The sequence below is a fragment of the Acipenser ruthenus genome, chromosome 4 (assembly GCF_902713425.1).
Source record: "Acipenser ruthenus chromosome 4, fAciRut3.2 maternal haplotype, whole genome shotgun sequence".
NCBI lineage: Eukaryota > Metazoa > Chordata > Actinopteri > Acipenseriformes > Acipenseridae > Acipenser > Acipenser ruthenus.
In genome coordinates, this window is record NC_081192.1 from 1,159,505 (window position 1) to 1,182,834 (window position 23,330).

At 39.1% G+C, this 23,330-nt stretch overlaps 2 protein-coding genes across 3 annotated transcripts; one reads left to right on the plus strand and one right to left on the minus strand.

The window, feature by feature from the left end:
• The first annotated feature begins 265 nt into the window (after positions 1-265).
• Positions 266-12,161, plus strand: si:ch211-57n23.1 (uncharacterized). 2 transcript variants are annotated; one of them, XM_033998687.3, is made up of 3 exons: positions 266-411; positions 8,069-8,547; positions 11,574-12,161. In XM_033998687.3, the coding sequence occupies exons 2-3, from the start codon at positions 8,075-8,077 to the stop codon at positions 11,713-11,715; spliced, it is 615 nt and encodes a 204-aa protein (XP_033854578.3). In that variant the 5' UTR covers positions 266-411; positions 8,069-8,074; the 3' UTR covers positions 11,716-12,161. The 2 variants fall into 2 exon arrangements, with proteins under 2 accessions (XP_033854578.3, XP_033854579.3); XM_033998688.3 differs by lacking the exon at positions 266-411 and adding an exon at positions 7,531-7,768.
• A 105-nt stretch (positions 12,162-12,266) lies between these two features.
• On the minus strand, positions 12,267-22,762 carry chrac1 (chromatin accessibility complex subunit 1). The gene is made up of 3 exons (XM_033998689.3): positions 22,567-22,762; positions 18,784-18,910; positions 12,267-12,946 (listed from the first exon to the last, which is right to left on the minus strand). Exons 1-3 carry the CDS (start codon positions 22,717-22,719, stop codon positions 12,843-12,845), a joined length of 384 nt encoding a protein of 127 aa, XP_033854580.1. The 5' UTR covers positions 22,720-22,762; the 3' UTR covers positions 12,267-12,842.
• Between the last annotated feature and the right edge of the window lie 568 nt (positions 22,763-23,330).

Sequence of the window (23,330 nt, forward strand, 5' to 3'; positions counted from 1 at the left end):
TATGTTCTATCTATCTATCTATCTATCTATCTATCTATCTATCTATCTATCTATCTATCTATCTATCTATCTATCTATCTATCTATCTATCTATCTATCTATCTATCTATCTATCTATCTATCTATCTATCTATCTATCTATCTATCTCTAATCATGAAAAAATAAAGCCATTACTTTAATATTATTTAAGAAACAGCTGTCCATTTGGAAATCAAAATTAACAAAAACTTGTATGTTGGAAAGAAAACGTTTTCTGTCGGCAAATACATTGCTAAAGTATGTACTCCCCTTTAACTGTTGCACCATTGTTTCCAGCAGAAGTGTCAAACTTTCCTATAGCTCAGCTCTGCTCGTACAGACCGCTATCAACGCAGGAGCATATGGACGTTTTCATGTGAAACCAAGTTAAAGTAAGTAAAATGAACTGGATCTATTTTTAAATAATCTAACCTAACGGGCGTCAGTAAAGATTAGAGTAGCACTGGAAGAAGCAATATAAAACAATACTTGCACAGTTCTACTAGAATAATAACCACAGAGAGCCTAGCCAGGTTATTGAAGTATTATTGTTCTTGACTAATTCATTCGCTGTTGGATACACTAATCGAAGTACAAGCAGTTTTTGTTTTATTAATAAAAAGTGTGGTTGGGTATCTGGGAAACGGACAGATTATTGTAGAACTTCCAAACTAAAGATAAGGACGGTGCCGTCATGAAAACGCCTTTTTAAAAATATAAAACACTCCTCACAAATCACTAGCCTATTACATAATGGGGTAGTTGTTAATTTTATTAACTTTTTTTGTTTTCGTTGCTTACAGAAATTGCACTTCACCTACTACCCCACGATGTGTGAGAAGTAACATAATGTGTACTAAAGCTGTAATCGGCAAGCACTTAAAACAAAGGAGAATCCATCGGTACTGTTACTGACATATTCTGCAGTAAAATAATTGTGTAATTTTAATAGTTTCCACATGCCCTTGTTTAGGAGTTCGTGTTCCACGCAGAATGGGAAAGCCGTGAATAACACTGGGGGATATTAATACTGTATAATAGCCTGGTTAAAGCAGGTTCAAACCAGTTCGTTAAAAGAAAACCATGCGTTTATAGTTTCTATAGTTAGCAGGAGCTTGGTTTGAAGTGTATGCGTGTATAGTTTCTGTAGTTAGCAGGAGCTTGGTTTGAAGTGTATGCGTGTATAGTTTCGGAGCTTGGTTTGAAGTGTGTGCGTGTATAGTTTCTGTAGTTAGCAGGAGCTTGGTTTGAAGTGTATGCGTGTATAGTTTCGGAGCTTGGTTTGAAGTGTGTGCGTGTATAGTTAGCAGGAGCTTGGTTTGAAGTGTGTGCGTGTATAGTTTCTGTAGTTAGCAGGAGCTTGGTTTGAAGTGTATGCGTGTATAGTTTCTGTAGTTAGCAGGAGCTTGGTTTGAAGTGTATGCGTGTATAGTTTCTGTAGTTAGCAGGAGCTTGGTTTGAAGTGTATGCGTGTATAGTTTCTATAGTTAGCAGGAGCTTGGTTTGAAGTGTGTGCGTGTATAGTTTCTATAGTTAGCAGGAGCTTGGTTTGAAGTGTATGCGTTTATAGTTTCTGTAGTTAGCAGGAGCTTGGTTTGAAGTGTATGCGTGTATAGTTTCTATAGTTAGCAGGAGCTTGGTTTGAAGTGTATGCGTGTATAGTTTCTATAGTTAGCAGGAGCTTGGTTTGAAGTGTATGCGTGTATAGTTTCGGAGCTTGGTTTGAAGTGTGTGCGTGTATAGTTTCTATAGTTAGCAGGAGCTTGGTTTGAAGTGTATGCGTGTATAGTTTCTGTAGTTAGCAGGAGCTTGGTTTGAAGTGTATGCGTGTATAGTTTCTGTAGTTAGCAGGAGCTTGGTTTGAAGTGTATGCGTGTATAGTTTCTGTAGTTAGCAGGAGCTTGGTTTGAAGTGTATGCGTGTATAGTTTCTATAGTTAGCAGGAGCTTGGTTTGAAGTGTATGCGTGTATAGTTTCTATAGTTAGCAGGAGCTTGGTTTGAAGTGTATGCGTGTATAGTTTCGGAGCTTGGTTTGAAGTGTGTGCGTGTATAGTTTCTATAGTTAGCAGGAGCTTGGTTTGAAGTGTATGCGTGTATAGTTTCTGTAGTTAGCAGGAGCTTGGTTTGAAGTGTATGCGTGTATAGTTTCGGAGCTTGGTTTGAAGTGTGTGCGTGTATAGTTTCTATAGTTAGCAGGAGCTTGGTTTGAAGTGTATGCGTGTATAGTTTCAGAGCTTGGTTTGAAGTGTATGCGTGTATAGTTTCAGAGCTTGGTTTGAAGTGTGTGCGTGTATAGTTTCGGAGCTTGGTTTGAAGTGTATGCGTGTATAGTTTCAGAGCTTGGTTTGAAGTGTGTGCGTGTATAGTTTCGGAGCTTGGTTTGAAGTGTATGCGTGTATAGTTTCTGTAGTTAGCAGGAGCTTGGTTTGAAGTGTATGCGTTTATAGTTTCTATAGTTAGCAGGAGCTTGGTTTGAAGTGTATGCGTGTATAGTTTCTATAGTTAGCAGGAGCTTGGTTTGAAGTGTATGCGTGTATAGTTTCTATAGTTAGCAGGAGCTTGGTTTGAAGTGTATGCGTGTATAGTTTCTATAGTTAGCAGGAACTTGGTTTGAAGTGTATGCGTTTATAGTTTCGTAGCTTGGTTTGAAGTGTGTGCGTTTATAGTTTCGGAGCTTGGTTTGAAGTGTATGCGTTTATAGTTTCGGAGCTTGGTTTGACGTGTATGCGTTTATAGTTTTGGAGCTTGGTTTGAAGTGTATGCGTGTATAGTTTCTATAGTTAGCAGGAGCTTGGTTTGAAGTGTATGCGTGTATAGTTTCTATAGTTAGCAGGAACTTGGTTTGAAGTGTATGCGTTTATAGTTTCGTAGCTTGGTTTGAAGTGTGTGCGTTTATAGTTTCGGAGCTTGGTTTGAAGTGTATGCGTTTATAGTTTCGGAGCTTGGTTTGACGTGTATGCGTTTATAGTTTTGGAGCTTGGTTTGAAGAGTATGTGTTTATAGTTTCTATAATTTGCATGACCTTGGTTTGAAGTGTATGGTGTGTTTTTTTGTGTTTTTATTTTTGGTAGTTCGTACCAGTCTTTACTTTTTCAATGTTACAATTTGTTTTATTATCAGTCACATTCCTCGGTATTTCTTTTTCCTGGCATGCATGTTTGTTTTTATTGTGCAGTTACACAGCGCTTCCTCCAATTTCACCTGACGAAAATGCACGAGACAAGTTGCGGCAATGTAATCGTTTGATACTGTGATGCATTTTTTAAATCTGTGATCTTTTAGTTGCTTTTGTGTATTTTCATTAGAGACTTATTGCCCACTATATTCTGCAATTTTGAATATTGACTTTGGATACTGTTAATTCTGGAAACTGGTGTTTTTTTTAAATGTTTTGCTAAATTGCATTGCCTTTTACGTTTTAAGCAGTTCTGTGCATGGATAACATTTTGATTTCTTTTTGCTGTTGTATTGTTTAAGGCGGAATATCACATACTGCTCCAATCCACATGTCCAGTCTCTTGGCAAGTGATATTTTCAGAATCATATCGTTCTTAATTCAATCAATCAATCAGTATTTATTTTATGTAGCGCCTTTCATAGTGGACCACCATCACAAAGCGCTTTACAAGATAGTGAGGAACAATGCATAATACATTAAATACAGTGAAATACAGGGCATAGTACATTAAATACAAACAGTAAAAAACAATGCAAATACATTAAGTACATGCATAATGCATTAAATACAGGGCTAGGATGTGAATTCTAAACATTGTGGATGCGTGTGTCATACAGAATCATACATATAAGATGGAGTGAAAAACCTGAAATAGCAATTTAGACAACAGCTAATAACAGATATCAGGCTTAAAGAGCATTGAAAGCAAGAGAGAACAAGTGAGTTGATTTGAAGCGAGCGACTGTGGGAGCCGCACGCACCAAAGCTGGGAGAGAGTTCCGGAGAGTCGGGCCATGAAGCTAAATGAGCGCTCTCCGAGTGTGGTGCACTTTTGCTTGGGTGTAACAAGCAGGCCACAGTCAGACGACCTCAGTTTGCATGCAAGGACATAGCGGGTCAGCAGATTGGAGAGATACTCTGGACCTGTGTGATGAAGGGCCTTGTAGGCAAGCAGGAGAATTTTGAAAGTAATCCTGAACTTTACAGGTAGCCAGTGCAGCTGGGCAAGACAGGGGGTATGTGATCATGTTTTTTACAATAAAAATACTTCTGTTAAAAATATAGTATTGTACCAACAAAGCCAACTACATCTAAATCCAGTCCTTTCAGCTATGTATTTTTGACATTGTATCTTTTTTGTGTTCCCTGAAAAACTGACAAGGCTTGGAACGTGCCAAAATGTAATCATTGCGGATTTGGCGGAAATCGTGAAACTGAGAGGTCACCGCGAAATTCACCTCATTTAGGGGCCACTGGATACCAGACAAGTACAGAGAAAAAAAGAAACCTCGCCTAAACACCCGATACGCATGCCAGCGTCAGTGACACACTGTCGCTTAGTGCCTCCTGGCGCTGGTGTGTAACACCTGTAACATGTTAAACCAGTGTTCAGTGTGTAACACCTGTAACATGTTAAACCAGCGCTCAGTGTATAACACCTGTAACATGTTAAACCAGTGTTCAGTGTGTAACACCTGTAACATGTTAAACCAGCGCTCAGTGTATAACACCTGTAACATGTTAAACCAGTGTTCAGTGTGTAACACCTGTAACATGTTAAACCAGCGCTCAGTGTGTAACACCTGTAACATGTTAAACCAGCGCTCAGTGCCGCACCGCCGCCGACCAGCAGCCAATTGCAAGCTAGCAAGCCAATATAGAAAGTGTCACATGACAAGTGTTCGTGTGGTGTTTTAGTTTGCTGAAATCATCTTCTTTAGAAACTTTATTTTTATTTTTGATGGCGCACATTGTAAGTGATATTCTGGAAGACGAAACTCCCTTTTCAAAGCGCGTAGAAACAAGCAATCAGCAGCGACAGTGCTTCCCGGCAACTTTTGTCGAAATTCTCTTTTTATATTTATTTTTTGTTAACATTAGTTTATGAATAATCTTGTTTGCTTTTAAACCAATTAAATTGTTACAAAAAAGACTATTCTATAGTCCATTCATTTTAATTCCGTACATGGTCTTGTTGTCTAGTGCTCAAATACACACTCCCTTTTTTCTTTCTATATTTACCCGAAACCTCGCTTAATATAATTTTAGGAAATGACATGTCAGCACTGTGCTTGCATCCAGAGCGCGTCTGCCGATGAAAATAAAAATACGGCTAAAAACAAAACAGTATTCGGTTCAACAGAGACAGTTAGTAACTTAAAAACACATAAGCTAAATGCTCCATGTCTGTCTGTACAGTTTAAAATTTGAATGTGCCGCCCCTGCTAGCTCTGCGACGCTCAGCCAATAGGCAGGGACGGGACGTTGAAAAGAATTGTGGGAAATGTGGGATCAGGTATAGAAGCAAAGGTATATTTCAAGGTCTTAAAAAGACATTTCCAACAATTCTTTTCAACGTCCCGTCCCTGCCTATTGGCTGAGCGTCGCAGAGCTAGCTAAGTTGCAATGGTCTGCTGGTCCGCGGCGGTGCGGCATGAGCGCTGGTTTAACATGTTACAGGTGTTACACACTGAGCGCTGGTTTAACATGTTACAGGTGTTACACACTGAGCGCTGGTTTAACATGTTACAGGTGTTACACACTGAGCGCTGGTTTAACATGTTACAGGTGTTACACACTGAGCGCTGGTTTAACATGTTACAGGTGTTACACACTGAGCGCTGGTTTAACATGTTACAGGTGTTACACACTGAGCGCTGGTTTAACATGTTACAGGTGTTACACACTGAGCGCTGGTTTAACATGTTACAGGTGTTACACACTGAGCGCTGGTTTAACATGTTACAGGTGTTACACACTGAGCGCTGGTTTAACATGTTACAGGTGTTACACACTGAACACTGGTTTAACATGTTACAGGTGTTACACACTGAGCGCTGGTTTAACATGTTACAGGTGTTATACACTGAGCGCTGGTTTAACATGTTACAGGTGTTACACACTGAGCGCTGGTTTAACATGTTACAGGTGTTATACACTGAGCGCTGGTTTAACATGTTACAGGTGTTACACACCAGCGTCAGGAGGCACTGAGCGCTTTCCATCTCCAGCGACAGTGTGGCACTGACTCTGGCATGCGTATCGGGTGCAAGCGACTTGAACTGTGTATGGGCCTTGTGTAGAATACTCCAAAACGGTAACATTCTTGTTTACTGTTCAAATGACAACAATGTTTTAATCAGTCTATCAGGCTTTTCTGTGACCTGTACTGTACAGTAGGGAGTGGGACAGTCAGTGCTGCATTGTTTTGATTTAGGTTGCTAAAATCTAGTTTTCAGTATTAGACGTAAAATACCAAAAATGGACGACAAAGCAAAAGAAGCAAAGTATATTTTGGCTGAGAATCGTGTCAGGACATTTACCGAATAAACTGTACATGCAGGTGGAGGTAATTATTTTGCACATCTTGCAATGTGTCTTTGGAGAAAATACTATCGATCGCTATTTAGCTTCAGAGTCACGCATTAAACGAAAGGCAACTACAGAGGCTGCTGAACAGAACGTAAAACAAACAGCTTTCAGAAACCAAACTGGAAAGTCAGCCCAGACAAGAAGTATTCCTGGTCGGTTGTATTCAAGTTAAATCAGCACTACAGGCACGATCCAGCACAGCCACCTCGCTTCAAACAACCTGCTGCTTACTTTTTAAACGCACATAGAATTTTAGACCCGAATAGGCGCGTCTTCTTTGGTTTTGACTCGGTACTAATAATGACTTAATGTTTTTTTGCCTCAGTCCGCTGGTGGTGCTGAAATGCAATACGCGCAAGCAGCATCAATTACGTGTAAATAAACAACGTGTACTTGTATTTAATTATAAAAAACATGATCGCTGTTCTACATATTTTTAAAATACATGTGACTGTTTTATTCCATTTATATGGATTACCTGTAAAACAATAGGATTTTCAATGAAATCTAAAGTAGCAATGGTGACGTCACCAGTACATTATAGGAACTGGTACCATCGAAGGTTCGAACCTTCCTTCGGTAACGTGTTCCGGACCGACTTCAAACTTAACAAGGTCAAAACGTACCCTTCGTTGCAGCCCTACTGTAGAGTGGTGGAGGGTTTTTTTTCCAGTGTGTCTTTTTGAATATACGGGATATGATCGCTCGTTGTGATCAGTTCAACTTCCTCTGCTTGGTACATGTGTGACCGAGGACATTTTTCTAAATGGAATGAGGCTTAAAAAACATTTGGAAGCAAACTTTTTCACTCTGGGCGCTGGCATCTTCTGCACGCACGCTGTCAGAACTGATACAAAACACAACGCAAAACGTATGCAAATGAGCAAAATGGTAATATTTCATCACACACACGTGACCTTTCCTAAGCCCTACCTTAAATTAACATAATATTCATCTCAGGAGTCGATTTACTCGCCACCAACCGTGTTTTCGTCGTGTTTAATTGTAACTCCCCTTTTTTAAAAATGTGTTTTGGTTTCTGAATTAAAACAGAGAAACTGTTAATTGTGAAATTATTTCGTAAAGCAGAGACGAAAAGTCGGTAGAAAACACCGAAAGCCAGAAGCCCGTGTGTGTGTGTGTGTGTATAACTCGTCTTGACACGTAGAGGAAGGATGTCTCTAGGAGAAAATTCGAGGTATTCTGTTTTTATTTGTTTTAAAACAAACAAAAAATAACTGAATATACATTTTTTTTAAATGCAACACAGATCTGAAGATCAGTCTATTAATTTTCCTGAAAAACACTGTACAACTTTTCCTTTTTTTTATTATTAAGATACCTAGGGGGGGGCAGTGCCCCGCCTTTGCATCTATCTGCGGACGCCACCGTGGGATATGTGTGCTGATTTATAATCCACACAAAGGTGCTTTGAAAAAGAAACCCATTCTTACTCTTGTGCTGTTCTTTAAACTTGTCCCTGTGCTGTGTCTTTCAGCTCACCATGAAACACGCAGAGAGTGTTCGGAGCATCTGCTCCATCCTGTACCTGGTTTGCGCATTCGGTGTTTGCAACACAGAGCCAGAGTGGGGTGCCTGGGGGTCGGGGCTGGCGGAGCTGCTGCACAGCTTTCCAGCCGACAGTCCATTCGTTGCTGCAGGATCGTCAGTTAATTGCTCCCAGCGTTTCTGGCTCCCTTCATCCTCGCCTGTCTGCTGGGAGAATGTGGCTGGACCGGAAGACTTTGAAAAGTCCCGAATGATGGTGCTACAGAACCGTGCAGCTCTTAGTAAGGTCTCAGCAGCCAGCGGCGTGGCAGAGGGGAACAGGTCCTATAGTGAGGTGGCCAAAGATGATGTTCACGGAGTCCGGGCAGATCACCTGGATATCGTGGAGACTGCAAACACCATGCAGCAGGTATTCCAAAGCCTGGAGGAGCGGAGGAAGGAGATCACAGAGTACTGGACCCTAGGAAGGTAGGTGTCCCAAACGTATTATACTCAAAAGCTTAGTAAATTGATTAGAAAAACAAGCTACTTGTAGCATGTAGCTTGTGCGATGAGTTGAATAGAAACAGACATGTTACCATGTTACGCTTCTAGAATCATACTGTTTATTTAGTGGTAGTAATGAGCAGATACGTTTGGTTAAAGCCTTCAAAAAGAGCACACTTCTATCTTCTGATGATCCGGAATGTCAGAGGGAAAGAAACAGTAAAAGCACCGAACCGCCTGTTTCTGGCAAATCCTCTGGCGGCATGCAATGCTAGTACAGTAGCTACTACTGCATGATCTGAATTCTGCTGCTCCTCCAGGATTCAGCACGGGAAGTGCACATTTTATCAGCGTCTTATATTAAAATGAATAATACATTTCCATTAACACATAATTGCCAAATTGTGTTATAATTATTAGTATAACCCTTTACAGCCGTATATTTATATTTAGGGCTTCTGATTTTCGGTTTTAAACGATAAAACACAACCTACAACATTACGATATACTGGGAAACAGAGACAGGCATTTAACGCGACACAGATATGAAAGTTCAATTTACTACAGTAACCAAACACACTTGACAAAAACAAAAGAAAGTGTAGTGGAAATACAAGAGCATTACAAAAAAGCAAGGGACATGATGTGCTACTTTTTCAAGCTATTGTAAACGGCTACAACCAATTACAGTGTAACAAATACAAGTACACCAAAGTATGCAATAGAAAGCCTGTGGTTATACCTCGGGCTACTGGTGACATGGATACTCCACCTTCGGTCTCGTCGTTTATCTTGCCACGAGAGTTTATTCCTTATATTATTATTTTATTTTTTTTAACTGCTTGTTGTAACACGTGTAACATAACAAGGTTAATGTTCATACGCCATGCTTCGGTGAGTAATGATTAGTTGTAGTGATGGGGAGAGTAAAATGGTTAGAAATGGAACCAGCATTACAGAGTTGTGAGCTAGGTTTTCCACTCGTTTAAGTCTGTTTTTATTGTTGTTGTGGACTATTTGGCTGTCACTGTAGTTGCTGTTCTATCTCTATAGCAGCTCACTGTGTTTATTCATGTTTAGAAAGGGATGCAGTTTGATTGCAGTTTTCTAATGTGACAGGGTTGGTGCTGTGAAACTCAGGAAAGAATAGTAATGCAGCTCTGATTGGATGAACCACTTTACAGCATGCAGATGAGATGGGATGTCTTGTGGTTCAGTTGTGCATAGCATGTGAGAGCTCTGGGGGTGCGTGCGCCTCAGCTAGTGAAGATCCTGTGTTTGTCTGAGTAAGGTTCAGGGGGAGCCAGGTCACTACTGGCCTTTAACCTTTGGACCCCAGATTGAAATGCAGCGAAAGTGTTAACATACCCACCACTCACAGGTGCAGAGATCTCTGGAGAATCCTGACTAGCCACTGTTGTAACATGGAAAAGAGAAATAACAGCAGATATTATTGTGCTTGGTTTAAGTGATCTGTCTGTTTACAGCACACATTCCATGCACCCGAGTGACTAAATTCACAAATCTCCTACACGCTGTTAGCTCATAAGGATTAGCAGAGGAAGCGGGAGCGAGTGGTAAGGTCATCTGAAGTTGCATATTCTTGAGAAGATGGTTAAATTAGCCAACAGCACCATCTCCAATGAACAACTGCTGGCAGCTGGAAAAAACAGACACACCCAAGGTAATAAACACAACAATAGCTGATTAAGATAAATGGTCATTTCTTGCTGATGAGCCATTTTCCAGGCTACCTCAGCACATGACATATAGTCACACCTTTTGAACTCATCTCAGTTGGGGTACACACACACACTGCTTTCATTTCTGTGTATGTGTGTGCATTGAGAAACCTGAACTTTCCTGTTCCTTCATGTTTAAGTATCGCACTCAGATCACGCAGCATGGGCAGACATTCTTAACCATTTTACAATTCTCTTGTTATAGTAAGAAGGAATACATCCTTAACTATCTCTCCCCTGTAATCACACACCTCCAACGCCCTCTGTTTGGAAAAACAGGATAAGATCTGGTTACTTTAAATTTCAAAGGAACCTTTGAAATTCAGGCTTTGGCTGGGTGGGGGGCACAAAAAAGTACCAACACCCACTGACAGGTCGCTTTACCATTGGCTAAATGCCAGAGACAAGGGAGGGAAGCACCCTGTGTAAAGGTGTATTTAACATCTTGTAAAGTCATAATAACTTATAGTCTGTCAGTTCTGTGCTTGGGGCATGATTACCTGCAAGTATTATAGTAACCCTATTATTAATTGAAGAAAAGGACTTTGTGCATTTTCTTAAGAAACATTAGAACAACAAATTCACAAGCACCGATGATGCCTGGTCAGCATGGTCCAGTCAGATTCAGAGACGAATGTACAGTCTTTAGAACACATCAGAGATTGAGCAGTAGATTGAAGCTCTCTTAGAAAAACGCTGGCTTACAGAGTGCAAAATTAAGGTTATGGAGAGAGCTAGCATGCAAGTTATACAACAGGGCCATGTCAGTGGAAAGAAATACACCACTGCATTCTCCAAGGGTGAAGTCAGTGGGAAATACACTGCTGCATTCTCCAAGGGTGAAGTCAGTGGAAATACACTGCTGCATTCTCCAAGGGTGAAGTCAGTGGAAATACACTGCTGCATTCTCCAAGGGTGAAGTCAGTGGGAAATACACTGCTGCATTCTCCAAGGGTGAGGCCATCCAGTTCTGTCACGTCTGAACTCATCAGATTTGCTTCTGTGTCCAAAACTTCGCAAACATGATTTTTGTGCCAAATAAATAAATATATAATAATATTAATAATCACATCTGTCCATCAGCTAATTCACTTCACATGTCGATCTGGCTCATGTGCACCTGGTTTGAAAGTTGTACAGTGGAAGTTTCAACAAGAGACAACACTTCAGAAGTTGCTGTTGTTGAAGACTCACTCATGGAGTACTGCATTTTGTGAAGCACCAATATTGCTCAAAACTAAACATCTTTTTTTTTATTCCCCCAAGCTTAAAGGACCGGATCAGTGTGACAGAGGACTCCATACAGGACAGAATCCGCTTTGCAGGTCTACTGGAGAAGCAGTTAGCTGGCCTGGAGGGGTCTTTTCACACCCTGCAGCTCAGAATCATCAAGTTACTGGCAAGATGACTGCAGCAATACACAGCATGTTCTGAAAAAAAAAACTTATTTGCATGCATGCATGCCTGCCTTCGTACCTGCTTGTCATTCTCAAATTAAAACCATGCTCTTCTTGTAATGAGATATATATAGATACAGATACACTATTCACCAGACAGAATACCAAGGGGGTAAACTAATACTGTAAATCAAAAGAGGTTAAGTTAACTACGCATACAAAACTTGACGATTGTGTGAATAATTGCCTATGTATATGGCTAAAGCGTGTGGTCCCCTCAGATGTTTAAGACAACCTGCACGACCACTCCTTGTAATCCAGCAGTCTGGGGAACCTACATATTCTAATCTCCACCAGCAGGGGTCACTACTGTTCAGCCAGTCAAAACCACAAAAGAACTCTACAATTATAGTTATATATATAAAAAAAAGTTTATTAACAAAAAAAAAAACAACAATATATGACATTTTGCATGCGTTCATGACCAGCTTTGTACTCATTCCTTTTGCCATTACACTTATGTGCAACATTTTAATAAAGAAGGATATGAATTTACAAACACTTTGCTCTGAATGACTCCACTGGAAACAATGTGTATTATAATCAGGTTGTTCAAAGAGTCTGGCATATATTCAAAGCCAGACATCCCACAGCAGATCATGGATCAGTTTGAAAAATCCAACACTCACTTTTTGCAGCAACACTGTTTTCAAGGTGGCATTGGCCATGTGATTCAGTTCGCACAAAAATAAAAATAAAAAGTGATCTACACCAGGAATAGAAATATGACTCCCACTGCATAGCAGTTTGATCCATTGCCAGTTTTACTAAGAGTCCAATAAGACACACCTGAGCTTAATACCAATACACTGTGGCTAATCAAGCTCGTATTAAAACCTAGAACAGGTGAAACTGCGAATGCAAAAGGAGGAAACAGCAGACTCTTAGCAGGAAAAAAAAAAAACTTATTCCTTGGAAACAAAGGTTTTTAAAGCCCTCAAAAGAATGCTGGTAGTCTGGTTCATAACAGTTAATTAATACACTTCCGTGGTCATCAGATTCTGCAAGAAGCCCGGAGTCTGCTACCAGGAAAATGACACACACAGTTACTCCACAAGTTTCATAACCCTATCGAATGCTAATCACTGTCATCACTTTCCTCTCCGTCACCTTCATCCCCCTTCTCCTCCTCTTCAAGTAACTTAAGGTAGTCACGTGCCAGAATCTTTTTTGGAAGAATATCTAAAAATAAAAGAAGAATTAAAAAGCATGCGCTGTATGTAAGGCTGTATACATGTAATGGGCAGTGTTGTGTGATGCAGTGCTGTTACGGATTCTGTCCAGTTCCAAGGAGGTTAAAAGCTCTAAAACCACGAAAGCAGACGAGCCTGGCTCTTGTGGTTAAGACGCTCGCTTACGGTGTCGCCGGTTCCTGCCCAGCCTCAGCCCTGTTACACATACACTGGTTACAATCGGGCTTACCAGCCTTGAAACAGAATGGCTGGAGGTGGGACATTCATTGCCCACAAGGGTAGCAGTACCCCAAAATGTTTGAATGATCAAGCCATCTCAGAAATGTAGCGGAACTGAAAATGTTACCCATTTTTAGGAATGTAGATTGACTAGAGGTGGTGCTTTTATGGCCCAGTTTCTTTTTGTTCAGGCCCCTTTCTCACAAAACATCTTGGTATGCTGGAAAAGACCATCATCATTGCTTTAAATATATTAACAAGATATGAATTAGTTATCCATCCCACAACTGCCCTGCTAACCCAAATATTATCAATGCAGAATGACTGGGTTGGACACTTCTTACACTGGAGTACAAATTTCTGCCTGGACTCTATGGTGCAGCCTTCAATTTTGTTTTAGGCCCACGTGTGCTTTCAGTACTTTCACAACCTCACAAACTGATCTGAATGAATTGTGTCAGCTACAAATACAAACTGATCTGAATGAATTGTGTCAGCTACAAATACAAACTGATCTGAATGAATTGTGTTAGCTACAAATACAAACTGATCTGAATGAATTGTGTTAGCTACAAATACAAACTGATCTGAATGAATTGTGTCAGCTACAAATACAAACTGATCTGAATGAATTGTGTTAGCTACAAATACAAACTGATCTGAATGAATTGTGTCAGCTACAAATACAAACTGATCTGAATGAATTGTGTCAGCTACAAATATAAGAACATAAGAAGAACATAAGAAAGTTTACAAACGAGAGGAGGCCATTCAGCCCATCTTGCTCGTTTGGTTGTTAGTAGCTTATTGATCCCAGAACCTCATCAAGCAGCTTCTTGAAGGATCCCAGGGTGTCAGCTTCAACAACATTACTGGGGAGTTGGTTCCAGACTCCCATGATTCTCTGTATAATAAAAGTGCCTCCTATTTTCTGTTCTGAATGCCCCTTTATCTAATTTCTATTTGTGACGCCTGGTCCTTGTTTCTTTTTTCAGGTCGAAACAGTCCCCTTGGGTCGACATTGTCAATACCTTTTAGAATTTTGAATGCTTGAAGCAGATCACCGACTGAATAGATTCAATTCTTTTAGCCTGTCTGCATACGACATGCCTTTTAAACCCGGGATAACTCTGGTCGCTCTTCTTTGCACTCTTTCTAGACCAGCAATATCCTTTTTGTAACGAGGTGACCAGAACTGAACACAATATTCTAGATGAGGTCTGACTAATGCATGGTAAAGTTTTAACATTACTTCCCTTGATTTAAATTCAACACTTTTCACTATATATCCGAGGATCTTGTTGGCCTTTTTATAGATTCCCCACATTGTCTAGATGAGGACATTTCTGATTCAACATAAACTCCTAGGTCTTTTTCATAGATTCCTTCTTCAATTTTAGTATCTCCCATATGATATTTATCATGAACATTTTTATTGCCTGCGTGCAGTACTTTAAACTTTTCTCTAATAGCAGCAGTGTGGAGTAGTGGTTAGGGCACTGGACTCTTGACCGGAGGGTTGTGGGTTCAATCCCCAGTGGGGGACACTGCTGTTGTACCCTTGAGCAAGGTACTTTACCTAGATTGCTCCAGTAAAAACCCAACTGTATAAATGGGCAATTGTATGTAAAATAATGTGATAACTGTAGAATGTGAAATAATGTATAATGTGATATCTTGTAACCATTGTAAGTCGCCCTGGATAAGGGCGTCTGCTAAGAAATGAATAATAATAATAATAATAATAATAATAATAATAATAAATGTCACTTGCCATGTGTCTGCCCAGTTCTGAATGCTGTCTAGATCATTTTGAATGACCTTTGCTGCTGCAACAGTGTTTGCCACTCCTCCTATTTTCGTCTGCAAATTTAACAAGCTTGCTTGCTATACCAGAATCTAAATCATTAATGTAGATTATGAATAGCAGAGGCCCTAATACTGATCCCTGTGGTACTCCACTAGTTACCTTGCTCCATTTTGAGGTTTCTCCTCTAATCAGTACTTAGTGTTTTCTACATGTTAACCACTCCCTAATCCATGTGCATGCATTTCCTTGAATCCCTACTGCGTTCAGTTTGAGAATTAATCTTTTATGCAGGACTTTGTCAAAAGCTTTCTGGAAATCTAAATAAACCATGTCATATATGCTTTGCAATTATCCATTGTCAATGTTGCATCCTCAAAAAAGTCAAGCAGGTTAGTTGGACACAATCTCCTTTCCTAAAACCATGCTGACTGTCTCCCAGGATACTGTCACCATATAGGTAATTTTCCATTTTGGATCTTATTATAGTTTTCATAAGTTTACATGTAATAGAAGTCAGGCTTATTGGTCTGTAGTTTCCTGGTTCGGTTTTGTCTCCTTTAATTAATTATTTTTTGTGTTGAGTATATGTTCAGTGGTTTTTTTTCCCCTGCTGTGTGATGTCTGTGTGTGTGCGTGCTTGCTGGGCAGGGCTTGCTTTTATGACTTGTAGACAAGAGTAACTACTGTACCAACATCACATTGAAAAAAAAAACAACTTTATAGTTAGATTCACATATACGTTTTTATTTTAGATTTGTTTTTCCATTTTTTGAACTTGTTTCTCCTCAGGAGATAAGGCAAAACTAAATAGGTTATCGGATGTGATGCCAAAAGTTAGGTGTTTATGTACGTCTGTGTATTAGCTCATTTTTGTTTACTTTTTCTAGGCGATTCATTATTTATCTGTAGTATTTTTACTTTGTGTATGTAGCCTATGTAAACAAAGACATTTAGCTGTAGTCATTATTATTTAGCCATGTATTTTATTATTAGTTTACTTTTTTCTGTGTGTGAAAAAGAATGGAGAATCATCATCTTCTTATTATGAATTTGTATTAATTTTAATGTTTTATGTGGGTGTGTGTAAGCCAGAAAATGGATGGAGACAATCAGCTCCAGCATCTGGTTCAGTCCCTAACCCTAACCCTAACCCTAACCCTAAGCCTCAACCCCAACCCCAACCCTAACCCTCACCCTCACCCCTAACCCTAACCCTCACCCCAACCCCAACCCCAACCCCAACCCCAACCCTCAACCCCAACCCTCACCCTCCACACCCATCTCGTCTTCTCGCTCTCTCCACGTGCCGGAACAAATGAGCTTGAAAAAGAATTGCTGGCTTTGCTTCATAGAAAACATAGAAGAGAGCATGAGACCCGGATTGTGTGCATGGCGCCAGAATGCAACATGAAGCTGCTTTGTTAAAAATCGGAACGGTTTTCAGGTTAGGCACTCCCCCGAAGGCAATTCTTTTCATTAAAATAAATTTGTGAACAGGGTGCTGCTTGTTCAGTTTCATCATTTTGCATGTTACCTCAGTGTTCATTCACTGTTCTTACAGCATGTCGTCTTGTTTTCTAATTGCGTGTTGCCTAACAGCTTACAGTTTTCTTACTGCATGTTTTCTCTTTGTCATCTTTCTGTAATGACAATTTACTGTAAGTAGTTTACTGATCATTATCTTGTATAAAATGTTAAATTCATAAAAAAAAAAAAAGTTAAAAAATATTAGTTTTCTGCAATAAAATGTTTTAGCCCGATTTGTATGTATTCTAGTTTTGAAAATAAATAAATAAATACAGCACAGTATGGAAGTTTTTTTTTTTTTTTTACTTGATAACTTGTGTGTTGTGTCTTTATTTTTATACTTAAATATAATTCTCTCTCAAACAGGGCAATAATGTTTCCAATCTCTTAGTTTTAGCCCTGGTCAGCCTTTGCCATTTCAGAGGTTAATTTTTGTAAAATACTATGCATTGTAAAACCTTATCAAGCTCTGCAACTGTACAAGATATTTCAATTCTGATTTCAGATTTGAAATCCTTGACAAATTGTGAAGCTACAATATCCTCAAAGTTTTTTTTTATATAATACTTGGAAAGAGGTTGAAACTGGCAATTAAAAAAAAAAAAAAAGTTATTATTTTTCATTTTTCGATAATTTTTTGGGAGGTGTAGCTCATATGAAAAAGAAAAAAAGAAATTTGCCCCACAACAAAATAAATTACATCACTGGAAAGATCTACTTATTGCCTTTCTGTAGGTGTATTGGGTTTTAATTTCTGATTTAAGGTTCCAAAACTACAAGCATTTAAACAGTGTTCATATTTAATGACCAAATATGATGGTCATCACCCATAGGCAGCACAGGTTAAACTTTGAATATTTTTTAATTGATCTATTAAACCATTTTGGCCATTTTGTTTTAGATTTGTCTACTTTTGGGATGTAACTGTTTTTCGCCTCTAGTACTACATTTTTAAAAGACAGCCATCCTTTTCCCGTGGATGTTTTCTCTTTTAATCTAATTCTGTTAGTCTCCGTTTCATACCTTCATAGTTTGCCCTTCTAAAATTGTAAACCTTAGCTTTAGTCATTACTTTTGGGGTTTTAAAAAGCACTTCAAATGAGACCATGTTGTTGTCTGAGTTTGCCAATAGTTCTCTGACTTATGTTTTAGTTATTCTGTCTTCGTTATTTGAAAAGACTATATAAACTGATCTGAATGAATTGTGTCAACTACAAATACAAACTGATCTGAAACAAACAAAAACAAGGTTTTCTGGAGAAGTTCCTCCTCACGTGAGTGTTTTAGGACTGAGTGTCCCTGGGACTGTGGTCCATTCTATCATTATTTCTATTGCTAACAAGGCTGTAGAAACTACAAATCCCACACCGCTGCTTTTACAGTAAGTGCATTCAAGTATGACTGAGTTTGATCAGTCACGGTTTGCTAGACAGTTATAAGTACATTAAGCACCAAAAATAGTGTATTACCAAAGCAAAGGTTAAAATGGTAGTGGATTATTTTCTCATCCCATACCTAATCAGGATTGACAAGCTTTTATTTCATGTACGGTATTGGAAGATGTAAAGGTGATGATCCTTAGGATGTCTTTAGGTAATTGCATTCTACATAAATAAATGAATAATAATAATAATAATAATAATAATAATAATAATAATAATAATAATAATAATAATTATAATAATAATTATTATTTTCATTTTCTATGCGGGACTATACTAACATACTGAACTACTATATGAATGAATTGAATAGTTTTTTTTCCCGATAAGGAATAGTGTGTATAGCAAGCCTATAATCAGTTTTATTTACCATACCTTTGTAGAAAGTGTGTTTGAAAACAAACAGTGGAGGTACTAATAGGTTTTTGATGCTATGATAACTACACTCACTCATTTCGATTTAAATCTATGAATGTGCTTGTGATGTCATTTAACACTAAGTTAGTTGATATAACAATCTACCATTCCTTTCTGTTTAAACATATTGTACATTATCTAATTGTATTTCTTCTACACTACATATTGTAAGTCACTCATGTTCTGTTTGTTTTCTGTAAAGCGTTGAACTATTGGTTCATTTACTTTATTTCCCATGTTCGATAGGCTATTGTGTATTATTTTAGATAATGCTGTACCTGTCTCCTTCATATTATAATTATTACTATTTTTTTTTTTTTTACATTTTTGGCAAAAAACACCATATACATTTCATGTGCGGCTACATTTTGTAATTGGTGTGCATTTGTGCCTCCACATTACAGTGCTCACCTGCCAGGAACTGAAAGGTGTCGCACTCCTCGGGGGACCTCGCCAGGTCACCATAGGTTAAGCACTTGGTCTCCCGTCCAGTGCCTTTCTTATAAGAGTAGGTGGCCAAATACTGGACAAACAGTTCCTGTAATAGAAAGGGGGGACATGACTGTCAGTTGATGGCACATACTTACAGCATATAGGATCATTGAAGACCAAGCCATCAAAAAAAAAAAAAAAAAAAAAAGAAGGTCTTCAAGCCAGTAATCTGTGACAACTGCATGATGTGGGAAATCCGAGAAAACCCAACAGAGCTCAACCAAGTTTGTGTAAAGTGCAGCACCATCCAGGACTTGCTTCAACAATTAAGCCTGCTAGAAAAGGAGCTGGAGGAAATAAGACAGCAACAAGAGCTTGAGGAGCTGGCACACCCACAATTCATGGAAGTCTGCACCCCTAGCAGACTGAAAGCCACCAGGGAGATGGAAGAGAGTCGAAACAGCTGGGTTCAGATAGGCAGAAGCAGGGAAAAAAAGAAACTTCATCAAACACAACCACCAGAAATCAAAACATCCAACAAATTTGAGCAACTTCAACATTTAGATGACCAAAACCAACATCAAGATGAAAGAAACAACACCCAGGATCCTATAAACAGTGCTGGCCAGGCAGCAAAAAGAAGGGAGGTCATGATTGTTGGGGACTACATACTGAGAAACACAGCAAGTTCAGTTCGCAGTTTGGACCCCCTTACTACAACAGTGTGCTGCCTTCCAGGAGCCTCAGTCAAGCACATCACTGAGAATGTGGACAGGCTCCTACAGCGAACAGGAGACGACCCGGTAGTAGTCGTCCACATTGGTACAAACAACATTGGTAGAGACAGGCCAAGATCCCTGCAAAACAAATTCAGAGAGCTAGGAAGGAAATTAAAAGACAAGACCAAAACTGTGGTATTTTCTGGGATACTGCCGGCGCCTTGCAAACGACCATATGGACAGCTGGAAATACAAAATCAAAATGCAAGGCTGAAATCGTGGTGCACACAGGAAGGCTTCACCTTTCTTGAACATTGGAGGACTTTCTACAACAAGGACTATCTATACAGGTGGGACGGACTGCACTTAAACAGAAAGGGAACCAACCTACTCGGAGAAAGAATCCTTCAGGCGGTCCAGAAGCATTTAAACTAGAAAGGAAGGGGGGAGAAAACAAAAAAACAGAAGGGAGACCACATCAAAACAAGGGCAACAACTCAGGTAAAACCACTATTAAATGTATTTATCTTAATGCTAGAAGTCTCAGAAACAAAATGTTAGAACTTGAAGCTACTGCACTAACAAGTAACTACGATGTGATAGGTGTTACAGAAACTTGGTTGTCAGAGTGATGGAGACGAATATAATATTAGTGGGTACACACTGTATAGGAAAGACAGGCAGGACAGAAGAGGCGGAGGGGTAGCGCTACACATAAGAAATAGCCTTGAAGCCCAGGTGTTAAATCAGGACAAAGAAAACAATACAGAATCAATATGGGTCAGAATAATGGACACAAATTCAAAGGGCATAATAATAGGAGCATGCTATAGACCGCCAAATTCAGACACTGAGCAAAATAATCTGTTGTACAATGACACTCGAAATGCGTGCAGAAAAGGAGAAGCCATACTAATGAGGGATTTCAACTTCCCCTGTATAAAATGGGAAAACCCGATGGGGGGCACGACGGACGAAATTGAAATGGTGTTTTTCCAATATTCTAACAGCAAGAGAACATTCAAAGAGGAGGTTAAATGTCTAAGAGACACAAATGGCAAAATCATAGATGAAGAAAAAAAATAGCAAATATATTAAATGATTACTTTTCACAGGTTTTTACAAAGGAGGACACGGACAACATGCTCCACATGTAGACCCTGTTCCTATCCAATTTTAAATAACTTTAGCATAACAGAGGCAGAAGTGTCAAAGGGACTAGGAGCTCTTAAAATAAACAAATCCCCTGGGCCAGATGAGATCCTCCCAATAGTACTCAAAGAAATGAAAGAAGTTACAAACTGCTAACCAAGATCATGCAACAGTCTCTTGAGACAGCCAGCATGGTTTTAGGAAAGGGAGATCATGTCTAACTAACCTACTTTACTTTTTTGAGGATGCAACATTGAAAATGGATAACTGCAAAGCATACGACATGGTCTATTTAGATTTCAGGAAAGCTTTTGACAAAGCCCCGCATAAAAGATTAATTCTTTTTCGATTCAAGGAAATGCATGCACATGGATTAGGGAGTGGTTAACAGGTAGAAAACACAACGTACCGATTAGAGGAGAAACCTCAAAATGGAGTGAGGTAACCAGTGGTGTACCACAGGGATCAGCATTAGGTCCTCTGCTATTCCTAATCTACATTAATGATTTAGATTCTGGTATAGTAAGCAAACTCGTTACATTTGCAGACGACACAAAAATAGGAGGAGTGGCAAACACTGTTGAAGCAGCAAAGGTCATTCAAAATGATCTAGACAGCATTCAGAATTGGGCAGACACATGGCAAATGAAATTTAATAGAGAAAAGTGTAAAGTATTGCACACAGGCAATAAAACAGTGCAATATAAATATCATATGGGAGATAGTGAAATTGAAGAAGGGAACTATGAAAAAGACCTAGGAGTTTATGTTGACTCAGAAATGTCTTCATCTAGACAATGTGGGGAAGCTATAAAAAAGGCTAACAAGATGCTCGGATATATTGTGAGAAGTGTTGAATTTAAATCAAGGGAAGTAATGTTAAAACTCTACAATGCATTAGTAAGACCTCACCTAGAATATTGTGTTCAGTTCTGGTCACCTCGTTACAAAAAGGATATTGCTGCTCTAGAAAGAGTGCAAAGAAGAGCAACCAGAATTATCCCGGGTTTAAAAGGCATGTCGTATGCAGACAGGCTAAAAGAATTGAATCTATTCAGTCTTGAACAAAGAAGACTACGCGGCGATCTGATTCAAACATTCAAAATCCTAAAAGGTATATACAAATGTCAACCCGGGGGACTTCTTTGACTTGAAAAAAGAAAAAAGGACCAGGGGTCATAAATGGAGATCAGATAAAGGGGCATTCAGAACAGAAAATAGGAGGCACTTTTTTTTTTACACAGAGAATTGTGAGGGTCTGGAACCAACTCCCCAGTAATGTTGTTGAAGCTGACACCCTGGGATCCTTCAAGAAGCTGCTTGATGAGATTCTGGGATCAATAAGCTACTAACAACCAAACGAGCAAGATGGGCTGAATGGCCTCCTCTCGTTTGTAAACTTTCTTATGCTCTTATGTAATGGACACAAACAAGTATATAAATAAATAACTCACACGAGACAATTGACAGCACGTGTCTGTTTTAAATAGTGTAGGGCGCCATTTCATTGCAAATAGTACCAAATACATTTATCTTTGGAAAAAAATCACAACACACGCTGTATTTATATAATTTCATACATTAGATTTTGACCTTTGCGGTTAACAAAATTAGAGTACGTTATCATAACAATATAATTAAAGAGACCATTTAAATAAGAGGTCGATGCTGCCAGTTACAGACCCCACAGGGATAGGGTAAAGCACATCATGCACGACTGTTTCAGCCCTTGCTGATTTTACACAGCGTACAGCCGTGTCACTTAGTCAAATGGACCTGTCTTACGTTTAAACTCGTGTCCTCACAGCATCTAAGTTTCAGTTCTTAAGTAAACCATGAAGCAGAGATGGGTCGTGCCAGGTAATTTAAAGTATTATAAAATCATCCTTACCGTTGCTTTGGCAGTGAGAAAGAGTGCGTCCTGATTAATGTTGGAAACATCGGGAGAGCTCTTCATAATCAACTTCACCCTGGAGATTGGAAGCGAAACCTGCCTACTGTCTGCAAAATCCAACATTTTACCACCCCCGTCCTTACCCGCCATCTTTACAAAAACCCTTGGCGTCTCTGTTCACGTCACTGCTACAGATCTTCAAATAAAGTTCATTGAAAAAAACAAGGGAATTGTAGTCACCCTTGAAGCTTACCACGCGCAAACCTCATAATTAAGAACTACAATTCCCAGTATCACCGACGCAAATAGTTTTTCTATTATTGAAACAGTTTACTATATTTCTCGACAGCTAGACGTATTAAGGATTTATAGACTTACCTCTTTTGTCTCATAAGAAATAGTTTATATAATTATAAAATTGATTATGTAGGCAATATGATTGTTTTAGTACTATTAATCTCTTTTGAACGATGTGGAACAAATGATCTGCTGGGATATTCAATTCAAATATACTTTTCTGTTGGATAAAATAACATACAGAATTACCTAATAGTATTATTACTGTAATATTTTCACCTCAGGCCAGGGTTGTGCCGTTGTACCGTACAAGCAACAACGAATGTCGTACATTAAAACAGCGACACCCTACGGCACTCCAGGGTACTACATACATACATGACAATTACTATTTGTGTATATTCTACAGTTTTCTGTAGGTATTGCCATTAGGTCACACGCCGATGAATTTATTGAATGCGCAG